Genomic DNA, 24,796 nt, shown 5'->3' on the forward strand with positions numbered 1-24,796 from the left:
TGGGTTAAACCGCAGAAGCCTCTGTGTTGCAAGGTCAGAAGACCTGCAGTCGTAAGATCAAATCCAATCGACGAAGTGAGCCCCCGGCACTTGTCCCAGCACCTGCTGACCTAGTAGTTCGAAAGCATGCAAAATGCAAAAATGCGAGTAGATAAATAGGTACCACCACGGTGGGAAGGTAACGGCGTTCCATGTCTAGTCATGCTGGCCACGTGACCACGGAAGATTGTCTTTGGACAAAACACTAGCTCTGTGGGTTGGAAACGGAGATGAGCACCACCCCTAGAGTCAGACACAAGTGGACAAATTGTCAAGGGGATCCTTTACCTTTACCTATGTTGAAGGAGACCTTTCTGAGGGAATTGGTGTTGCCATGGCCATTACATAAGATCTTCTATGGGTAGCCTCTGGATCACATTCAAATAGTACATTTTGTTTCCTCACTGCAGCAGGAGCATAAAAGTCTCCAAGAACACACTTGGGATTGGGGCTGGTTCACTTCAGTTGGTTACATCAGCTCTTTATTGGATTTCTTTTACTCATTATTATATTATTGCTTGCTTGTATGCATATCTATTGCTACTTTCTCCTTATTCTGTGTTTCCCAAAGCCGTCCCCCACACTGAGTTCTTCAGTGTTTACTGACTTACCCTCAACCACCTCACAGGTAGAACTGGACTCAGGGCACGTTGTTATTAAATGAGTTAAGGGTTCATCAACGTGTCCATAAAAGCGACCACATTGATGAACAAAAGAAGAGGCAGGAATTGTTAGTCTGCATATTATTAAACTATATTACTGAAATCATTGCTATGTATTTTCCAAGAAAACTGCCAGTGTCTTATAGTGCAAGAGTATTGTTCCTTTATTTGTTGCCTCTTGCCATGCCTACGTACATGTACGTTTCTGACATTCCTTAATTCTGTTGTGTATTCTGTAAGGAGAGATAGAGGGGCCTCCATTGTAACCTTGAAAAGGGGCCTTTGGCAGGGCTTGGACAACAATACGTTCTTGTCAAGTATGGCCAGTGCTGTCAAAACCTTCTCTCCCAGGCCTCACCCAACACCCAGAAGCCCCTCAAGCTGTTTAGCATGAGAAACTGATAAGCTAAGGTATAATGGTCTGTCGTTATGTTTGTTAGGGGCTTTTTACTCACCTTTAGAGCATAGTCACTAGTGTGCATCTTTCTGAGCCAATAAAATTGTGTTGCACCATACTGGTCTCCTTTTCTTGCTCTTCCGCCAGGGACTTCCTTGCCTGAGCTAGGTCATTTGGCTGAGTAATTCAGTTTGTTGAATGGGAAAAGGTTCACCCAATGTCTGCCTCTGTTCCCTATGCAATGCCAAGGCTTGTAACTGTACAAAGTAAAATAGTGGCCATATTTTAGCCATCAAATCTGTTGTTGACTATCCTTTCCTTCCTGCCCCTTGGAATGCAAGAGTAAACCCCTAAGACCACGCTTTTTGTAATGATGACCAGACAAAAGTTTCAGCAGATGTTAATGCTTATTGGAGGCTAGCTATATAAACATGGGATCCCTTTTTTAAAAAGATGAACAATAACATAAAGCATACATGAATGCTATTGTAAATTTGTGTTTGGTGAAGTTCTTCTTTGGTGAAGTTTACTGGGCTGTTTATAAAAGAAGGATTGCATTCACAAGCTTTTATTGGTTTTCAGGTCTTCACGTGGAGTTTTCGCTATTGTGGTTGGGAACAGCTGCTATACTCTTCTACTCCTGGTCCCTGGTAGGGAAGGGTGTGGTGGCTGAGTAGAATGATCACTTGAGTATACTGTATATGTGGGACTCTGCACTCTGTGGATCAATATCTAGGTATCAAGCTCACAGACATTGATACGACAGATCCAGAAAAATACTCCCACATGTTCTCTGTCAAGACCTGCTTCATCCAAAGCTCTGTTGTCTGCTACGTCTAGCTTCCAGCTCATGAGGTTGACATCCTGCTGCTGCAGGATGCTGTGCACTTCCCTTCCAAGGAAGCAATGGCGTCTTCTCCTTCCCACCCTCCTCCTTCTGTCTTGCCTGATACTTCCGGAGGCAGTGCTAGAGAATATGGGAAAAGTTATACTGACGGGTAATAGAAGGTGCGTACATAAGGATTTATGTTTGTTTCCATTCTCTGACAGATACAGAAGTTTGGGTTTCTTTGTTAGCTTGTTAACTTGGTGGCGAGATTCACAACTAATATGTAACAGTGTATACACCAAATAAAACAAAATGCATGTTTGAAACCTGGGAGAGTAAAAACATTTTTCTCTATTGCCAAAAGTATTAAAAGGCAGGCACCAGTTAGATTTCTCAATAGCACCACCAATGAGAAGCCTGTCTATCTATTTGGTCACCCTAGCTCTTACCTTGGATGGCAAGGAGACATCCTTTAAATCAGTATGTTATCTTGAAATAAATGATTTAGGGCTACATCTGTTATAAAGCCTAGCTTGTCTAAATGTACTAATTACTTCTAGCATTTTCTGTTCCTCATCGGTTTCCAATACAAAAAAAGCACCATGAGATTTTCTTTCTTTCTATGCTGACAAGCTTACTTTTACTGTGAGGAAAGATACAAAATCTTGGATTTTTTTTTAAAAAATCAACACCTTTTTTTTTTACTGCTTTTATAATCTTTAAGACGCCCTATCACTTTGTTACTTAAAGCAGCATAGACCTCTGAGATTAGCATTTAAATGGCTCTCTGAATCATGTTAACTCATTCCTTAAAATGCATTTGTTCCTCTTCTAGAGGTGTGCCAAGGGCATTTCTATCGATACTTTCCAAAGCAAGAGGGTTTAAGGCTTGCCTGATGCTGTCCTCCAGGAATTCACTGGCAGTCTTTAGTGGAGGCATACACCTATTAGGGCATATAAATCGGGTGCAACATCCAAATTGTTTGATTGCAAAGCTGCACCCTAGACATTTCTTCAGTATTTCTTCTGTTCTTCGAGTAAACATGGTCCATTGTATTTTTATTTTGCAATCATAACATAATTAATGCCTTTTATTTTTGCTGTTTTACATTTGTCATCAGCCCACAGTACAAAACGTAGAGGGCAGAATCATAAATTATGAGGCAAACTGCTGGTTCCTGTCCCTATTCATTTGATTTATTTATTGTGACCTCCTAATAGTAATAGTGGGAGAGGCAATGAATATTGATTGGGAAGCATGGTCAGGCTTGGAGGGCATCTTCTTGCATTCACCTATTATCTTCTAAAAACCTTTCTAACTTTTTTTTAAAAAGCTCATCCCATATGGCTTCAGAGCTTCAAATAAACCTGAAGGAGGGGCAAAGGGAACAACTTGAGATATGGCAGGCACAGGGACAAGACCCCTACTAATTCTTCCCAACAACCCCTTTAACCACCCAGAGTAGACCTTTGGTCTAGATGGGCACAATCAAAATCTAATAAATAAATTCACCTTCACATGACCTTGGTAATAGGGATACATATATGTATGATTAATATCACATGTTCTCAAGCAGCGGTCATGCTGATGGAGGTATTTTGGGTGTTTTGGTCCATAAAAATAACATTCCCTATCTCTGGTTCTCAGGCCACCAGCTCTGAAGAATAGGCACTCTGCACTGCCAAACTTTTATCAAAGCACCTGTTACTGGTAAAAAGCAATTTCTCTCTCTCCTTCTCTTTTATTTTCATAACTTTCAATTCAGAGACAGCATGTCAGTAATTAGGGATCACCTTCATCTCTGTGCATATGGAGAAAACAATTTACTTAGCAGGTACTACACGTATTTCAGATTTGCACAGAATGGCTTTCAGGGAAGTATAATTTTCATGTAAAATTAAAATGAGGTGGATGGTTTTAGTCATCAGATATTTTCTTAGAAATTGTAGTGCAGCAGAGTGGCAGTGCCCTGACACTCTGGCGGCAACCCATTGATAACTGGGAATGGCCTCTGAGGCAGAAGTATACGTGCAGGAAATGCACACCTCTTTGTCACTCAGGCCCATTGTCTCAACTGTTGACTTCCTGGAATAGATGGAACTGGCTCAGAAATAAGCCTCCATTCCTAAAACAGAGAACAGACTGGCTTACAGTATTTCCAAGCCACTCTCAATTCAGTCTACTGCACTTCCCCCCACCACCATCTCCTCTGAGACGCCCCTAACCCTTCCCCCCACAAGGCCCAGAAGTAGCTTTCATGACTTTGCTATGCTTCCACAGCAACTTTCAGCTGGCTACCTAAATCTGTGTGATCAGATTCAGGTTGTGAGCAGTTTTGACTTCAGTCCTGCAGTTTAACCACTGCGCCACGAGGCTCCTCACTCAAAAAATTGTGGGAAGTGATTTTGTGCAGAAAGCTTGTAATATTTTTTAAAATGTAAAGCAGATTCCTCCCCCATACACACCCCTTTTTGCTAATGCTCCTATTGACTGAAAGAAGCTGTGGTCTGTTAGGAGTGAAAAACCTGACAGAAATTGACAATTTTTTCAACATGGTGTCTCAATGTGTTGCCCTTCTGTCAAGGATGAGAACTGGATGGTATTTGTTACCCCCTTATCACTAGAATATGCAGGTGTGGGCTCTGAATGAGTGTAAAAGGAAACAGTAAGAGTTTGCAGGTTTAACTTCTCATTTTGAAAAAAAAGACTTATCTTTACAGAAGAAAAGTCATAAAGATAAGGATTTCAATATATCATAAAGCACTAATTCATAATTCTGACTAGTGTGGCAATTAACTATGCCATTTTTCCTGGTCTGCTTCTGTTGATTGATTTTACCACAGTAAAACTACGACTAATTGATGGCCTCTTGCACATTTACAAAACAGGCACAGAGACATCACTTTGATTTCCCACCCAGAACTTAAGCGGTGGCTAAACTGGCTCTGGGATTTTAGAAGCTGTAGTTAAGAAATATATATCTCTGAAACCCAGCACAGGAGAAGTGTATTAAACACCCCTCTGGTCCAAGTTCCACTTTTCTAATCAGCAGTCTCACAAAGTGTGTGTGTGTGTGTGTGGAGACAGAGAGAGAGAGAGAGAGAGAGAGGATTCAGATGGAAAAAGCCAGGTCTTGCCTCCCACTCCCCAGATGCCATTGGACAGATTCTTCCAGCATCCCTCATCATTGGCCCTAGCAGCTAGGGCTGAGGGACGAGGTAGGGCAACAGCATCTGGGGCCCCACATATAGATCAGGTGAGGATTACATCACTGGAACACACACCATTTCTATACATATGCGGAGATAAACCCTTGGTGCCTGGCCCAGAAGACAGTTTTTCTTCATGGCCTTCGTTTTTGATAGGCCTGTGTTCTTGGAGCCTGTGTCTTCCAGTGGTAGAGGGTTGCCACCGTGTAACTAAATCCTGCAGCTAGATATACATTCAGGAAGCCTTCCTCAAAGGCAGAGGAATCATGGCCTGCCTTACCATAGTATTACCTGATATGTAGAGAACTAGCAAAAGGATTACAAAAAAGTAGAGTGGAAATAGTTGGATGACAAGCGATTTTATTTTTGCAAAACAAACACTATACAGCAACAAATACAATTGCAAATTGGATTGTAAAACATGAACTACCTACCACCAGCCATTCAAGAAATGCCTCTTTCGTGATAACAGGCTCTAGAATCATCAAGAAAAGAAATAACCGCACAGGCTTTGTAATGACCAATTGTGTTCTTTAAAAAAGAAGGAAAGGAAAGGGGTGGGGGAAATCCCAGCACACACAAGATGATATATTTCTCTTTGCTAAAGTTGAAATGGTTGCTAGGCCTGTCCTTACTGGATCTGCAAAATAATTATCCTATTTTTAAATGGATTTTCTTAGTTGGGGGAGGGAGAGTTGAGTTAGTAGTGAGCAAGAGCTAACACAATACAGGTACAGTACTTGACTAGTCCTCAGTAATTGTGAACAAATTAAGCTGACCAGCCAAAAGACTGCCCCCTTCTGGGAGCTCTACAACCATGCTTTCCTCTTTCCTTATTTAGCTGGAGGCAGCAAAACCAGGAGACCTGTCAAGCCTCTGGTGGGTTGTGTTCAGCCTGGCAGCTCAGGGATGAATCTACCGGCTTGGCTCAGGTCAGTCTCTTCCCTCTGCATTGCAAAGGGAGTTTGTACTTGATGCGTTCTGGAAAGGATTCTGGGGTGCCGCACAACAGAAGAGCACTTTGTATAAGTATCACAACATGGTAGTCCACATTTTTTTATCCTTTGGTGACACACACTAGGCAGAGATACTTGCAAACAGCTTTAATTAAGGGAAAGTTTGCAGCTGCAGATGAGCACACTCTTAGGTGTCTAATGCCTTATGTTCTATACACAATGTCATAGTAGGCAGTGGGGAATCTTCTAATTAACAGCTTAGACGAGTGCTGGTGGCAAAGGCTTCCCTATCTCTTTTCCTATCTCTTCATGCCTAGGATTGCACAGAAGCAGCTATTACACAGGTAGAGAGAATTAGAGGGGTCCTACCTTCCAAAGTTGATTTATTTTTGATGGGATTATTTGAGTCGGTTCTAAACATTTTCATTCAACATTCTGCTCACTACATAATAGTACTAATAAAGACAAAACTGTCATCTTCAGTTTCAGTCTCTGACCTTTCTCAATCTTAAATTTAGTTTGTCCAAAACCTTAAGAATTTCCCTAGCCTTTGAAGTTTGGTATATCCAGAACTCCCTGAATGTTTTTTTTTAAATGTATGTCAACTTGGGGGTTGGAGTGGAGAACCTCTTTGCAAATCGGCAAAGACGACACATTTTGTAAGGTAACTGGCTTGTTTTGTGTATTGGTTCAAAAATGTGAAGTTTGGTAAGTTTGCTTTAAAATGCCAGACAAATGAATGTGTCTCTCCCGTCTTCATTTGCCACACAAGTAAATGGGGCACAGAATTTCCTTTGCTGAAATAGCCAGCTTTAGGGAGTCTTGTGTGGCTTGCATTCATTTCTGTGTGGCTTGAGTAAGAGATCTTCTCACTGAATGAGGCCATTAGTCTTTAAATGAAACCTACATCTGAGAAGTTAAAGTTTTGTTATCTTTTCTTGACACGTGCTTCTGCTCCTCACACCCTCACCTCCCTGCAAAATCTAGAGTCCTGTAACATAGTGTACGCATTTCTTACATTACAACGAGGTCTTCCTGCTGGCTCTTCAACTTCTATGACTTTGTTAAAGTCTGCAATTCCTTCCATGGAAAGATGATGATCGATTACAAGGACTTAGCTTTCAGATGAGTAGGATAAATTTGCAGCATGGAATTAATGACTCGGTGGCTTTGGACACGTATACTCAATAAATAACTTCACCATCTAGAATGTGTTTATATCCCCCAAAAAAGCAGAATACAAAATAGTCACAGATTAAACACTGTTCTGACTGCCTGACCCTCAGCATCAGTCCAGGTGAGGTTCAGCAGTACCTTGGGCGCTCTCTTGCTCTAAGATTGGAAGAAAGACATAAAAACACAGAGAGGCTAAATCTGCAAGAACCCATAGCACAGAGTCAGTGTGACAACATTTTATTAAAAATGCTGCTCTTTTGCTTTTCTTGCCCTTCCTTCCTGAAGCAGTGGCAAGGCCTCCCACTATATGGGAATCACTGGGCTCTTCTTAATGCGTGCATTTGCACATCACATGATTATTCTAAGCAACATCACAGCAACCACAGGGCAGAACAACCCTCCTGACACACTTTAGATTCTAAACTAACCTTTTTATTAACCATACCACTGCATTATAAACTGCATATGAGGCATTTTATAATATGAAACGGATTTTAAGAGACATTGTGTGCCAGAGAATTTAAGCTTTATTTCACCCTGTACGATTGGAACTAGATCTACAGTATACTATGCTGAAAATGTATCTGTTCCTATCCATTTACAACATCACTTAGAAAGCTTTAAACAAATTTAGAGATTGATTTAATAGTATGGAATTCCATAGCATGATAAACCAGTTCTGGTATTCAGTGTCAGATCTGTACATCTAACAAGTAGTATCTCTAATCGGCAGATCTGTGCATGTAATGAAGGCTTATGCTACAATAAATTTGTTAGTCTTCTATTGATGTTTTCCTTCCTTGAAAATTATTTAGCCCTCAGTCTTAGATGCAGACCAGGTAAATTAAGATGCTTAAGAGGTAGCCCTTTTCAAACATTTTCCAACACACAAAGCCATCATATTGAACCATTCATGTATGCTTCAGCTTGAGGACATGGAAATGTAATATAGGTGGTTTTAAGGAAAAGAATAATTAATCTGCAGGCTGAAATTTAATTATCTAGTCAAAGCTAGCATATATAACATGAGTAGACTACTGTCCACTTATGAGTCATAGTACCATACACTTCCAATATTCTGTTACGTGTCCCTATGGGTAGTGGTGGAAATCCTGTAGACTCTAGATGTTCTAATGTTTAGCTGTCTCTGTCTTGTCTTGTTTTATTTTTGTCTTACTATACTCACTTGTCGTATACTTTTTATAGTCTTATATTCAACATATTCTTTCTGCAGATTTATTTATCCGTTCCATCACCTTGGTGATGCTATAAAGGGTAGTTATTTAATTATTTTACCAGTAATAAACATGCATTATGCATGCATCTCTCAAGAAAGCATCGTTCTTCTTCACAAACATGCCACTGAAGGCATAGAATGACTTCCGTTAAAAGGTCCCTGTTTCTTGGAATTTCAACTTTAGCAAAAGAATAAATAAAGAACTTTAAATTTCACTTTTACTGCAGGATTTTGTTTTTTAAGCCAGGACACAACCATGGTTTTAAAGTTTATCTTTCGAAATCTAGAATCCGAAACTACCTCTCTGGAAACCAGGTCTCTTTGTTTACAAATAATCTGGACACCACAAAGTCAGTTGTAGTGAAGAAAACGAGAATGAAAAAGGCAGGAGAAAGAAGGGAGAATAATTCTTCTAGTACCACAGAAGAGACTTGCATCCGGCACGAAAACAGGGTCACAGTTTTGAGATGTTACATAAAAGCAATTTCATGCTGAAAGATCTTTGTCTTTTTTTTGTATCTTTTAAAGTCTGAATAGGGAAATTAAAAACCCTGCTAACATCTACTTTTACATACCTAAAATTGCAACACCAAAGGGTGCAAGAGACACAGATACTGTGAATAAAGAAGTAGAATATTCAAGTATGTGAGGGCGTATCACAAATGGCCACGGAGAAATATATATCTATAATACTGTATCAAACAGATGGAAAAGATGTGAAACCAGTAGTGTAGACACAAACCTAGCTGCTTAACCAACATTCTAATCGGACAAAATTCCATTGCTTAGTTTCAGTAGCTGCTTTTAAAAAAGAAAAATGCCAGTTCCTAACACCGTTCATGTGATTCCGCCCCCCTGCAGCCCCACACCAGCTACTTTCTTTAACAGTTAGTTAAATAATTTATGGAATCAGCTATACACTGACATAATCATCCAAGTTCAACAACGTTAATAACTTAATTGCGTCTTTCTTCTACCTATTTATATAAAATAACCCCACCCACGTGCACCCTTTTGAAACTTTTGACATCTTTATTTGCCTTCCTGTCTGATACTGCTGCTGTCCACTTTGATTTAACCCGTTCATAAATTACAATGGGAGATGTTCCTTAACTCCATCCATCAACAAAACTGTAAAATGAGCAATTCAAGGTATTTAACAAGGCTCTTCAAAAAAGTGGTGGATGGCCTTTCAGGCACAGGAAAGGTAAAAATGCATTGTACCATAGTAGAGTACTCCATGCAAGACAGAGCAGAGCAACAAGAATTGTCCAATGTAATATACTGCAATTGTACCCACATAAAAGCCAGTGCCTTCCTGCTGTAAATGGAAATCAGGCCAATTTCTGCATCTATAAATATCTTTCCCCCAGGTTTTTATTTATTTATTTATTTACGGTTACTACAGTCTTGGGATGTGACTTAATTTTAGACATGGTAAAGAATGAATGTTAACACCTGCTCAGAGCCCATTCCTGGCAAGAGCTCATGCCTAAATATTATTATTACTTCAAACACTGCTCAAGGAAGCAAATTCATAAGCCCTGTTTAGCTAGGGCTGCAGTGACATCTTCAGCAAGGGTAGCAAGCTGAGGAGATTCGAGCAGGTTGATGCTGCCAGAGGATGAAACGTTGCTAAGCCTCCGGGGGGAAGCCACGCTGGATCTCCCCGGGGACTGTGTGATGATCTCAGCTCCGTGGTCCACACGAGCCTTAGCATGCTCCCGGAAGTTTAGCTTCTGGCTGTCAATCTGTGCAAAGAAAGAAGGCTTATAAAGAAAGGCAACCAACGCAGAGAGATGTCACCAGCTGACGGGGGGACAATATCTTGATATGAGGAGCTTGGTGTTATTTGCAATACTTGCTGCCAACTCTTGTGGGTTTTTTGTTTGCTTTGATTTTGTCAATTTTGTAATGAATTATGTGTCATTTCTTATTCTGTCATTTGAATTCCACGGATGTGTTTATAGCTGAATTTTTTAAAAATAATTTTTAAAGCATTTTTGAAACGTCCCCCGAGAAATACTGATGTTCAATTCCTTTTAAAGAGCTACAGATGTTTACCCTGGTAATACTCCAAATTTACCTCCACCTCTCTTCAGTCAAAATTCAAAGGCAAAATGAATCCATCATGTCAGACTGATACCTTGCAAATCCACACTGACTTTCTCTTCAGTCAAAACTGAAGGGCAGATTGGAGACATATTAATCTTCAGTTCATACCTATCTCTACCCATGACCATCAATGACCCTACATGGGGAAGGCATACTTATGGAGTATTTTTCTATTTAAATATTCAGAAGGAAAGCCCCAGTGGTTTCAATAAAACTTAATCTCAGTTTTAGTGGGAATAACAGTTGTTAACATTGGTGACGGGGCCCCCAAGGCATTTATATTTTGAGTTTTCACAGATATACCCAGCCATATATTTTTATGAGCTTGCGTCTTTCTGGGCCTGCTCATTTTGATGCTAATTATCAAACACCCCTGAATTTCCTGGACTAAACAGGGCAAAAATGTTTGTGTCTGCTGTACCATGAGCCAGTGGCATTTAGCATTGTTTGGCCTTTCTTGGTTGGCTCTGAATTTTCCTTAGCCAACTGGACACATTAAAGGGGTAACATCTGAATACCCCTAGTTGCTACTTCCATGAATAGCATAGGAAACCAATCCCTCCGCTCCCCAAAGGGATCATTCACCCATGGGATCTGCTTTGTCACAGGGAATCCTTTGGCCTGTGGAAAGGGGGTGTCTTTAATTTTTAAAACTCATCCCAGAGACTAATTAGTAGTGGAATTTGTTGCCATTACACATTTCTACTTGCTTTAAAAGTCTTTCATAGGTGACCACATAACATGAGTTGCTATTTAGCCTTTTCATCTCAGTGATCACATAAGCATTTCCATGCAGCTAATTGCCTGGCTCCTGTTTTAGCTACTGACTGGCTGGCTGTAGAGGTTTAAAATTGGATTGTGCTAAGCCTTGTTTGTGCAGAGTCTAAGAAATGTTTAATTATCAAATAGTTTGCTTGCTTCTCCCTCTGTCTTTCTGTTCACCTCTGGTATAATTCCAAGACCAAGAAACCTAGTGTGATACTGTAGGGATTCAGGGGATGTGCCTTTTGAGTTATTTTGTTTAATAGATTAATAGATCAATTTTAGTCAATTAAAAATCTGTAGACATCAGTACCATCTTTAGACACAAGGTGTCCTTAATCTACCCTAGATACGAGCAAGCCTGTTGTTGTTGTTATGATGTGCAATCAAGTCACCTCAGACTTATGGCAACCCTATCAATGAGTGATCTCCAAAATGTCCTGTGTTCAACTGCCCTGCTCAGCAATTGTAAACTCAAGCTTGTGGCTTCCTTTAGAAAGGCAATACATCTCGTATTTTTGTCTTCCTTTTTTCCTGCTGTCTTCAACCTTTCCCAGAATTATTGTCTTTTCCAGAGAATCCTGCCTTCTCATGATGTGCCCAAAGTAGGGGAGCCTCTATTTCAACATTTTTGCCTGGGAAATTCGTTTCTTGACAAGGTCTCTAGAGAACGTCACATATTATTTCCCTCCATAGGGTCCAGAACAAGAGAAACAGAGTGCAGGCTAAGAAGTACTGCTGCTTGGTATATGTGGAGTGAGGAAAAGAAGGGTGGAGATAGAAAAACCACTGTGAGGAAAAAGAAATGGGGTACAAAGAGTACAGGTGGAAATAAACAATACTGGGGAGGAGGTGAAGGTGCTGGTAACCCAGATGAAGCTTACACATCTAATACGAATTTAGGTTAAAAGTAATGTACTAGTGATGGATCAAAGCCTTGGGATTGCAAGCGTTGAGCAGGGACAGGACATTTGAAAGTCACTCATTCATAGGGTCACTGTTAAGCTGGAGGTGACTTGTTATCATGAAACAACAACAGGCTAGATATATTGTTTTGTTGATTTCAAGGGGACTAAGATTACCTAAATCCATCTAGATTCAGGATATTCATAGGTTCATGGATACTTCACAGAGTGAATGGGTTATTATGCAGGAAGGCTTACCTTAACATGACCTCCTCCAGGTACATGGTGAGCATTTTCAAGCGAACCAACCTTGGCATGGGCCTTTTCTTTAAAATCCAGTTTCACACTCTCTATTTTCACTCGTCCCCCACCTATTATTTATTGGAGAAAAATAAGACTAAGAAAAGGTGCAAAATTTTCCTGTTTGTGGTTTCTCATGTACCACTGATGATAGATAGATAGATAGATAGATAGATAGATAGATAGATAGATAGATAGATAGATAGATAGATAGATAGATAGATAGATAGATAGATAGATAGATAGATAGATAGATAGATAGATAGATAGATAGATAGATAGATAGATAGATAGATAGATAGATAGATGTTCATGACATAATCATTGTTTTATATTGTTGTTACATTGTAGGGTATTACTGGCATTCATAACTTACAGAAACAGTGTTGCTTTATTTAAAATAAAGGCACCATTGATATACTTGCAAATGGTGCCATGGTTAATACCTTTCCCAAAGCCTATTATTTGATTTTCTTTTCTAGGGTACATTTGCTAATGAACTGGACTGAATGCAGTCACACCTGCTGTAGACAAAAAATCATACTGAGAGTCCTCTGCCATGACTACACACTTGATTCAGGTACTCAAAGTGCTACAAATAGCAGATTTTTTCGATGAGAGGGGGATGGAAGTGTAGGGAGAGTGTAAATCAGGAAGGATTTCAACAAAGTCTTCTACGGGCATTTTATGACAGGTGCCGATAGATCAACCTTAGTAGCAGAATAGCCTATGGTAGCAGTTCGAAGTGGATGGTGGGGAAACCCCTCTAGCTGGATTCAGAACTGGACCTAAACAGAATCATTTAAAAATAAATAAGTACTTTTTTTTTCTCTTGGGTTCACTCCTGAAATCCAGATCTTGCCAGGTTTCCAGTGACATAAAAAGCTGAATAGCAGCAGAAGGCCTCCTGTAGCTGCCTTCTTCCCTGTTCTTCTCACTTCCCAGGCAGGTCTGGCTGTAGGCCTCCCTCCCGGTCTCCCTCCCATGGGGCAATGGCAGCATAGTGGAGATGTAATTTTTCCCCAGGTGCCCAAGTAATTATAGAGATCAGGCATCCTAGAAACGATATGTCCCTGGGCTCTTTGCAGAACTCTGTTCCCCGTTTAGACAAGTGCAATCGTACCTGGTCGATGACGGATATTCTTCAGTGAACCACATTTGGAGGTCACATGGCTCAAGTCTATCTTCTTGGTTACAATCTGCACCTGTTAAAAATATGAAAAGTGTATGCTATAAACAAGAAAATAAACTAAAAAGGGAATGCACCCAGACTTTGAAAAATACTGCAAGAGAAGAGAATGATTAGAAGAATACAATCATGCCACAATGAAGGGAAACACCCAGATTAATACAGCAAGCTTCCCATTTGAAGAATTAACTTAGCAGAACCATGTTAAAAGGCTTTTCGTTAGTGAAGTGCTGACTGTGAATCAGGAAAATAAGTAAGGTTATTTTGTAAAATGATTTAAGTGGAAGTTTAATTCAGTGCTGTGTGTTGAGGCCTCTATGATTCCCCCTCCCCCCCTCTATTTCTCTTTTACCTAAGATTCCCAGGATGTTCTCTCTTCTTATCTGCTTTGAGTTGCAAAATCCAGAATTCTGCTGTGGATTCACACTGACATAGTGGCATAAATTAATCACAGTGGCAGACTGCAGCTTACCAAGAAGGCAACTAGGCACAGTTTGCCATGACAATTTATGCCATAACACTTAATGCTGATGTAAGTCTCCAATAGGAGTTTCACTGACATATAGCACGCTGGAAAAAGATTGCCCAAATAGTCGAGCATGTACTGGGGCCACTGGCTCACCTGTTGGCTCTGGCTCCATTAAACTTTCCCTGTAAAGTATAATTTCATCCTGATGGAAGAAATTATATACATCTGCTCTTGCTTTGCTACTTTCAATACAGTAAGATCCTGCATCCATGGGATCATTACCTGCAGTTTCACTTATCCTGTCAGAAAATATCTAAAATATATATTTTTTAAAAAAATCCAGGGAAATTTTTTTTTCACATGTATTACCAAAACTGGCCATTAGAGAGAGCCACAGACCATGCTATGAATTCTGGTACCCTCTAGTGACAAGTTTTGGTAATGCATGTTAAAATATTTTTTCTGGATTTCTTTCTTTCATTATGCTATATATAACTTTCACTGTTATTCAAAGTTTTCAGCATCTGCAGCAGGGCTTGGAACCAATCCCCCGCAGATATGGGAGTCCTAATGTAGCTATGACTGCTACCTAGGGAGAAATTAATTAGTAATTGTGAATGATTACTTCTGAGCAAAATGCATATTGCCAGCCTTACCTCCAAAGTCAGTGGAAAATGAGGCTGGTAGCCTAATCACCTGTTACTGTACTGCCATCCTTAATATCCTGTCAGATGTCAAAGTCTTCTAGACTTGTTTTCCTTTGAGGTTTTGGGTGATTGTGGACCAAGACCAGGAAATTTGCTGTGGTCTGTGAGGAAGGATGGAGAGATCTACTACTCACCACACAAGGCTGACACATCACTAGACCAAGGTGACATGTGAGACATTAGCAAGAAAGGAACCAGTGCTCAGTAGGGAGACAAAAGGACTAGGTTGTGCAGAGTGGGGTCACCATAGCTGGCTAGGCACCATCTCTACTTACATTTCCTCCCCCTGCCGAATGTTTGATGTTATCCTTGGAACCACATCTGGGTTGAACATCGCTAAAATCAATCTTCTTGTTTAAAATCCTAACCTAAAAGGAATTGGAGGTTAACGTGCTATTAAGAGACTTCTTTCAGTCTGTGCTGTTCTGAACAGTCAAAGCTCTGTCTGCAGCTGATGAGGGACTGTTTAGGTCTAAAAGTGAAGCCCTAAAGAATCAAAGGCCTTCAAAGAACAGGCTCTTGTCACTAGAAATGCCACACAGTTTCCTTCCCATTTCATTCTAGCTGCCTGGCTTGTTGGGAAAACAAAACAATCTATTCAGGGAGGGCAGCTGATGTGCTTAACCCAATGTCTGTCAGAGTAAGTACATAAGTATCTGTCTGTCAGGAGGAGGGAAAAGAGAAAGCCTCTAAGCTACAATATACGAGGACAGAGCAAGGATGAGGCTGGAGTGATTGTCTTGGCCCTGGCTAGTGGGACTGAACTGTATTAGTTGTCCATATACACATCCCTGTGAGCTGTGCTCCATGTACCCCTAACACCAGTTTGCCCAAGAGCCCCACAACCAAGCCACCGCCAGTAACAAGACATGGAGTAGGGGTCCAAAACTCTAGGACACTTATGGCTCCTCAAGTCTCATGTCCATTTTCTTTTACAAACCCCCACTTTCCAAACCTCTAGCACTGCTTCCCAATATTGGATCCCCAGATGTTATTGGACTACAACTCCCAGAAATCCCAGCCAGCATAGCTAGTGGTGAAGGGTTCTGGTGGTTTTTGTCCAAGGACATATGGGGTCCCAAAGTTGGGAGCCATTGCTCTAACATCTGCTCCAGAGATTTTTCTTGCCCTTTTCAACTCTCCTCAGTCTCATTGTGCAGCTCTACATGATCTGCTCTGTGAGGCCGTAAGAGTTCTCATGTTCTCTTTCTTCCTGTCTCCTTAATTTTACTCTTGTCCAGTGAAGATCTCAGACTGGCATGGGCAATAAGATAGTCCAGGTGGGATAGATTAAAAACAAACAAAATCCTGCACCATACCAAACCAGTGCCTTCCATGCTATTTCTTCAAATGAATACTGCTCCTCCAACATCTGTTTGCTTATGAATCTACAGCAGCCTCCATGACAGCTACCCCAGCTCTAGACAGTGGGAAACCCCCCTTATTAAAATCTACACAGAAATCGCAAGAATAGATGAATAAATAAATAAATCTGCCTACCAATGTTTTGCAGGTGGCAACCCTGTAATTAGGCCAGCCTGTGTGGTAAGAAGCTTACAAATATTATTGCTTCTATGTGGAAATTTGCCAGACAGTTTTTTGTTTTTTTTTGCAACCTCTGCACACAAGCTATAATGTATGAAGTGGCCTTCATTTGCCCCTTTCCTTCTGTCTGCTCCCTTTAAATTGGTTCCTGGACAAATTCATGCCATCTGTTTTTCTAAGCTCTTGCTCCAGAGTCTACAGAAAGGAAAAGAAGTAAATCAAGAACACCTTACACACCTGCTGAAACAGAACGGATGGAAAAGACCATGGATGGCGCTGCCATGATGGAACACCAAAAATGCTGCGCATACTTATATTTCAGACATAAGTTGTAATTTCCAACTATTTGCAAAGCTTCCATTTGCAAAGCAGTTTCCACTGAACCCAGAAATGGCTCTATAAGCTTTCAAAAGCATATAAAGCTCTTGAAGGTTTTGGTTTCAGATCCAGCTGGAAATATCACCTGTCTTATCTACTGCTTTCTCTACAATTCCACTTAGTGTAGAGCAGTGGTCCTCAACCCTGGGCCTCCAGATGTTCTTGGACTACAACTCCCAGAAGCCTTCACCACTACCTCTACTGGCCAGGATTTCTGGGAGATGAAGTCCAAGAACATCTGGAGGCCCAAGGTTGGGGACCACTGGTGTAGAGGAAGGACAGGCAATGTGTGGTCTTCATGTGAACTGCAAACACCGTCTTGTATCCCTAGTTTTTCCATGCTAGAGAGGCTAGTGGTCTGACTTGATACAAAGCAACCTCCCATGTTTCATAGAGGGCTTTGAAGGTAAGGATCAATAGTTTGTGATCACTGGGCATGAAGCCAATCCAGGAATTGAAGGAGGAGGGTCATGTGGTCAAAAGCACCAAAGAGAGGTGAGTGATTTTGGTACTGTAGTCTTGAATATAGGAGGAGCCAAGGTTTAACAGTGTGAAGTCAGTGAAATGTTGGAAGCACCTGTTAAAGCATTGAGAGTCTACAACTTGAACCAGAGAGGTTTTTCTTGGAGAAGGAGGGAGGAAGGATCACAATGTCCCATTTGAAACACAATATGTTAATAGAGAAATCTGCCTTTCTTAACAGCGGTACACTATTGAGTGGTCGGACTCTGCCTGCATTTCCATACAACAACGGCTGAGCAATTTGGATTTGGATGTACCATAAGATAAAAATGCAATTTTAGCACATTAAGCTGTACCACATTTGTGCAGTTACACACAACCCAAAATATACTGGCATCATGCTTCTCTGCAAAAACTTCATCAAATCTATGCAATGGATACATCATCATTAACTGCTACAATGATATGTCATGTTTGATTATTATCTGTCCAGAGGTTGAAATTTTATTTTTCAGAAGTACCAAATTACTTTTTTCCTTTTGGTTCCCAAAAGTAACTTATTATATCTGTTAATTACTTAGAGAATAGTGCATTGTTTTAAATTTGATTTTCAACAACATTTTTAAAAAATCACTTACAAAATAAAAATGCCCCCAATGTTCCTTCAAAGCGACTGATTATGAGTTACTAAAAAGTAAAAATGTTGCCCATCGTTATGTTATTGTTTTCTTTCAAAAACAGTTATTCTGTATTTGTATGACATTCAAAAATAACATACTACAGGTAGCATTGTTACTTTTAGCACATTATGCTTCTGTCAGACTTATGCAAATATCCACCCTGAGGCTTTGTTATCCTTCTGCTAGGGAGATCAAACCAAACAGATATTTCCTATAACGTCCAAGAGAACTGCCACAAGAGTTTTATGCCTCCGTACGTCACATACAGTAGATGGTTTTTAGACATTTAGATTATTTTAAAAATCTTGACATGTGAGCACTGTGTCTGGCTCTAGCTCCCAGAAAAATCTCACTCAGACAGAAAAACATAATACGCCCAGAAAATCTACTTCTTGCCTGTCTATCCTTAGCATTGACAAATCAGCAACACGTGTTGCTATTCCCCCCTCCCAATCCTGAATGCCTTTCAGTAAGTATTTCTTTGTCATTACGTCCAGAATGGCACTAGACTGAATACAGCTGACTTTTCTCTTTCATTCATTTGAGGTGATAGCTCTGCCATGAGAACCCTATCTTATAGTGCTGAGAAGAGGGGCACAGGGCAAGGCTCATCCACATCACTCTGTTTTCTATATAGCTATGGCTACAAAATAATCCCCAGAGCCGTTTAATTTTTTACTTTAAAAACAGACAGGACTTTCAGGCAGCACTTCTACTGTCCAACTGTCCTGCTTCATCCATGGAATTTTACAAGGATCTAGCTGTTGGCAGCTTCTGTTTGTACCTCCTTCCTGTTTTCCAGTACTTTTGCCTTATTTGTAGACAGTCTAGGTTACAAGCCTATCTAGAAAGAAGTCTTAAAATCACCCTTTACCCAAACTTGTGCAGTTATTCAGTGATGAGGGAAGCTTATTTGCAGGGCAAGTTATTTATACAGTGGCGCCTCATTCCGCAAGTAGAACTGTCTTGCAAAATTTTTGTCTGGCAAGAAGCGAACTCCCATAGGAATGCATTGCAATTCATTCCTATGGGAACCTCGCAAGACGAATGAATTTTTTTCGTCTTGCGCGGCATTGGTTTGGGGGGGGGAATCGTCTTCTGAAGCATGGCCATAGAAGAAGCCATCTTGCAAGGCACCACAGTGATCGCAAAAAACATTCGTCTTGCGGGTTTTTCGTCCCGTGAGGCACCACTTAAAATATATATATTATAAATATATAATTTATATATTATTTCATAGAGAGCCAGTTTGGTATAGCGGGTAGAATAATGGACTGGGACTCAGAAAACCTGGATTCACATATCTTTTCAGCCACAGAAACTCACTGTGGTTGAAGAGATAAAATCGCTCCTTGAATATCTCACATACCTTGAAACCCTATTAAGCATTATAGAGATGCAACTTGATGACACGGTAAATTGGATGCAACCTAAGCACTACAGGGCCTGGGCTCGACATTCTATAGGATCCCTTTGAGCTCTGCACCAGCTCTGACGATGATGATTAGTTTGCAAACCTATCAGGGCTGGGATTCTTCATACCCAGCAAAACCTTTTGATTGATTGAGTGATGACTTATTCATAGAGGCCTATACACTGGTATGTATTGTGTGGACTTCAGGAAAAGGTGCACATGGCATTCTTGTTGCATGTGCCATATCCTCTTATTGCAAAATATTACTTCAGTCGGTTTCTAAGTAACTATCAGGCTTGCTCCATAAACAACAGGCAATTCCATTCCAGGTGGCCACAGAAACAGCACACTGGCTCTCATTCATTTAGAAAGCTAACCCAATAAAGCAAACTCAATCCTGTGGCTTCCTTTAGGGAGACAATCCATCTTCTATTTGGTCTTCCTCTTATTAGTTCTGCTTTTTGAAACCAATATAAAATGTAAAATAGTTATGGTAAAAGTTGCTTTCCGTGCTGTATTTTCTTTCATTAGGGTCTCTGCTTAGTTTCTTTGCACTATCTTGACATCTTATGCAACTGAAATTATGAGGATGATTTATGCAACCTACTGATATAGGTTTATGAAAATTCATGTACACCTCAGGGGCTCTTCTCTTCTGAATAACTTTCAAGGATGATACATTCCTTAGGGGACCATTTCTGCCAGTCTTGTTGACTCCAAATTCCCTTTGAAGTTTATAGGACATGGCACAGTCAATAGGGTTTAAGTTTGGTTATACATAGAATAGACCAGTCTTCTCATATGCTATGTGATAAATTGGAGCAATGCAGGAGGGGAGTGGCTAGTTGGAAACCATAGCCAGGGCTTCTCTAAGTGTTATATCAAAGACACTTTTTGGAGCCTTCCCTGTCTAGTTACACAGCATTTATTTATTTATTTTTGCAAATCCTAAGGTTCAAGTCTAATTTAACCTGCCATTGTAGATAACCTTAGCATCCATTTGCAATATAAGAGCTAGGAGCATCTATCTATCTATCTATCTATCTATCTATCTATCTATCTATCTATCTATCTATCTATCTATCTATCTATCTATCTATCTATCTATCTATCTATCTATCTATCTATCTATCTATCTATCTATCTATCTATCTATCTATCTATCTATCTATCTATCTATCTATCTATCCATCCATCCATCCATCCATCCATCCATCCATCCATCCATCCATCCATCCATCCATCCATCCATCCATCCATCCATCCATCCATCCATCCATCCATCCATCCATCCATCCATCCATCCATCCATCCATCCATCCATCCATCCATCCATCCATCCATCCTTCCACCCACCCATCCATCCATCCATCCATCCATCCATCCATCCATCCATCCATCCATCCATCCATCCATCCATCCATCCATCCATCCATATTTATTTCTGTAAGGATAATGAAGGAAAACAAATCACTGAAAGAGGAAATAATATTTGGCAGAAATAGCAGAATCTTTCCCTTACTTTCCTCCAGCCTTCTTGGAAAGCATTAAGGCCACCAGGTTGCTTCTGAATACCCTTCCCTGGAGGGATCTCCGTTCCTGACATCTAGTATGTCAGATTCCATCTGAAACCCATCAGACATACCCAACAGCAAGCAGCTTTGAAGTTTTGCCGAGAACAGAAGATACGTATTTTTACTGAGCTACTCCTTAAAAACACAAGGTGTATAACCTTAGTTTTAAGTCCTACGTATATAAAACCAGTTAAAAATTTCCTGAGGCATAACTACAAGCCTAAGGAAAAAGGCCACAGTATGATGTATGTTTCTCAGTGGAGACCAAGGAAAGTGCAGAGTGCTCCTTTTGTCTCTCCTGCCACACTTTGCATTATGCTTGGCTGAACTGTGGGACATGCCTTTCACCAGGACACACAAGGAAGGAGTTCTGATGGAGAGACTGCACGCCTTATGATTTAAAAAAAAAAACTGCTTATAGATAACTAGCATGTCAGGAGATGACGGGACAAGAACACTTTTCCCTGACAAAGCCAAACCTGTCATAGGGAGCAGCATTTTTACCTGCATGTCCACATGCAGTCCCAAATCCGCAATTTCAAAGGGATAATCTAGCAAGAATCCATCCACATGACTTGTAATAAAGGTAATTTGGTTCTGAACATGAAGACTGTTCCCACCATGAAAGACTGGTTGCTTATTTGTTGTATCTCTCCTCCCCATTGAGAAAGTTACTGCTAACTACTGTGGGCAGGATTCTTCTTTCTCTTTTTCTAGATCACTGGGCTTACTTCCAACAATGGAAAGTAGCCTTTGAGTCTTTTCTTTTTCCTGTGATCAACAGGCTTTTACAGAGCATCTGCCTTTATTTTACAGAAGCTTTTGATGGTAGAGGCTCAGGGTTCCTCCCCCACCCACCCAATTCCATCCTATTAAGGAGAATCATTCTCATAAATCCTGATACTGTCTATTGAAATGGGAATCCAATGCAAACTTGTTCAGTAATATGATTCTTGCCTTCACATGGCTATCACAAAAAATACTGGTAGAACTGGGAGGGGGCTAAGTGGGGGGAGGAAGGCAAGAGGTGACTTGAAAAGAACTTGTTAGCTGATTGCTTTCTAACAAGACCTATGCAACTCTGCACTTTTGATTTATTTGATATTCAGGCACCTCTTGCTGCTTTGTGGAAATACCCCAGACCTTGGCGCTATCACAACACAGCACTGTTTCCTAGGATAGCTTCAGGTGAACAATGGACTTTGAGCTAGTAGGTTAACACATGCCTCTGATAACATGAGATGACACTTCAGGGTGTCATATCTATACACTTTTAGTAATTTTCTTGTCATATTTACTTAAGTAACTTATTCAACTACTCCCTTGTTCTACAGCTACGCATTACTGCGATTACAGCTATCTACAGCATGGCCATTTCAGCTCAAGATATAAAACTCAAGCTGCCTTCCATTTATTTGACCAGAAAGCGGTCTGTGGAGAGCAGTGCTTCTGGAGGTGGAACAGTCACATTCAGAAATGATAACAGAAGAAAAACAAACATGGATATATTTTACCACATCCTTCTGGGCAGAGCTTAATTCCTAGAAAAGAGTCTACAGAGAGAAGGTCTCGTTGGAAACAAATCACTACAGTACACATTTCCTCTACGCTGCAATAACACATGGATGACTTGGAAAATGCTTTTTATTCCTTCTCAAAGGGATTCTTACCTGTTCTTACTTCTGAGCCCCAAATTTCAGGGTGAGCCCTGGTGTTTAAAATAGCTACTGTCAAACTGTTTTTAGAGTACAACTATACAGCAAGAAAAATGTGAATGGACTCAAAGTTAAGTCACATCTGGGAAGAAGGGTTTACCTGGGTAAATTCACGTTAACTGGCCACATGGGGAGAAAGGAGGAAATTGACAAAGAGCCTTGCTTCTAGTTTGTTACTGTAGTTCCCCTGTAGTCCTCCTGATTTGCAGTAGAGATGGTAACAAGGGAACTACTTTAATAAGTTGTAAAGAAGGGTCAAGTGGAAATGTCTTCCTCTCATTCTCTCCCCACTCTTCTTTTCACACTTAGATACACTAGTGCAACAGTGCTGACCTTTTTTTAAAAAATTACATTATTTGCAAGTGTTTTTATACTGCCCCTCCACCTTTGCACCACTGCACCAAACTCCAGCACCATTGCACAGTTTTCTGAAGTCGCTCAAGCATTCACACCACCTGAACTGATATAAATGGATCTAATGTTAAAAAAACAACAAAACAAAAACAAAACAAAAAACAAAAAAACAACCTGTAAGCCCCAGCAACGGAGGAGAAATGTATGGGGGGGGAAGGGAGCCAGGCTGATTCACATTGGCTTTTACATCGTGTGGTCCATGAAAACATATGCAAATCCAACTGTTCCAGTCCCATAGCATTTCCCTAATTATATGTCAGTGTAGTTACACCCTTAGTTTCTGCTCTGGCACAAGTTAAGTTCTGCTCTGTATATGTTAAGTCTGCAAATCTGAACAACACAACAAGAAAAAGCAACCAAGGTCAACTGAGCTTGTTTTAAAAAAAGAGAGAGAGGCATAAATAAATAAAACAAGTTGGGCTGATTCAAATATTGCAGAGACAGTCTAGCGTTGTTGCTTCCATGGTGGCACCCTCGCCCCTGGTTTTCTTGTCTCTGGTTTTCCTGCCATGCCAAGCTGTATTTCAATATCCAGAGTGAGCTCTGAGGAGTCATATGGAATCTCAGACCACTACAACTGGGAGGGGGGCAGCTTCTAGAGTCATGAGGGTGCACCTCTTATATATCTTGAAGGGTCACGCACACTCCTGTGCACCTATTTTAATTTGTTTACATAAAAAGCTACTCTGACTCAGGTAGTAGAATTTTGTGACTGTTTTTGTTTATTCTTGGTCTGCTTTAGACCCAGGAAGAGTCTTTTTTAGAATCTGTAAGTGATTTCTGATCATTTTTGTATTTGAAAAAAATTCACTGTCTTCCTGGAGGGAAGACAATCCTTGATTTACAATGAGATGCATGTTAGAGGACACCTGAGGGCCCCTCAGTACAGAGTAGAGACATCCTGAGCTGATTTATAGCCATTAGTACACCTTGTCGAGATGAAGCGCAAGCCAATTCCCTTAGAAAAAAAGCCAGTGTATTATTTTCAGCACAGAGTTTATTATATTTATGTCTCATCTGCCTACCAAAAGTGGCCCTCAAGTAGTCCAAGTGCTACATTACTTTGGCACCATTGTGGCCCTTTCTTTCTACATGTAGTCAAAATCTACATGACATTAGTAGCTGGAGCAAGTCCCCAGATTATTCTTTATCTCAGATTAAAATCCAAAACCTCCAAGAATTTACTCCCCTCTCTTCTACACGGCTCTAAATCCTGAATATTTCTCTCTCTCTGAGATTAGCTCTTTCCATAGAAAGCAGTGAGAACACAGAATCATGGGATATGGCCCTCGAAAATATCATTTGACTACAATTTCCTTCACCTTGCCCAGTTTGGCCTAATAGGCATGGCAATCCATTTTCCTTGCTCATCTCCTACTGTGTTTTTGTTCAAGGAAGATTATTCACTGGTAGGGCTTAAGACTGCAGTCTGAGTTACTTTAAATAATCATAATGACAGGAACATACTTTACAACTGCTGCATTTGAAATAATTATTCTACACACCTTTAACTGAACTGCTATTATTTATTACTCTAGTCACTTTCTTTGACTGGGCATTCTAAGGTCTTCTGCATGGTGAATGCATCAGTGGTGCATCTAACCTGGCTTTTAACCTTACTGAAATTTTAAAAAATAATAATACAATATTTTTATGACACA

At 40.4% G+C, this 24,796-nt stretch overlaps 1 protein-coding gene across 50 annotated transcripts in view; it reads right to left on the reverse strand.

Moving 5' to 3' along the window:
* Positions 1-5,480: 5,480 nt before the first annotated feature.
* Positions 5,481-24,796, reverse strand: part of MAP2 (microtubule associated protein 2) — a 334,548-nt gene continuing 315,232 nt past the window's right edge. For 43 of the 50 annotated variants that reach the window (XM_078379383.1, XM_078379378.1, XM_078379355.1 and 40 more), the window contains 4 exons: positions 15,229-15,321; positions 13,712-13,793; positions 12,547-12,659; positions 5,481-10,257 (listed from right to left, as the gene is read on the reverse strand). In XM_078379383.1, coding sequence (XP_078235509.1) covers positions 10,042-10,257; positions 12,547-12,659; positions 13,712-13,793; positions 15,229-15,321 — 504 coding nt within the window. In that variant the 3' untranslated portion in view covers positions 5,481-10,041. The remainder of the gene's footprint in view (positions 10,258-12,546; positions 12,660-13,711; positions 13,794-15,228; positions 15,322-24,796) is intronic. The other 7 variants (XM_078379394.1, XM_078379420.1, XM_078379403.1 and 4 more) reach the window with 1 other exon arrangement.

This window comes from Pogona vitticeps, chromosome 1 (genome assembly GCF_051106095.1).
Source record: "Pogona vitticeps strain Pit_001003342236 chromosome 1, PviZW2.1, whole genome shotgun sequence".
In the NCBI taxonomy this organism is placed as follows: Eukaryota; Metazoa; Chordata; class Lepidosauria; order Squamata; family Agamidae; genus Pogona; species Pogona vitticeps.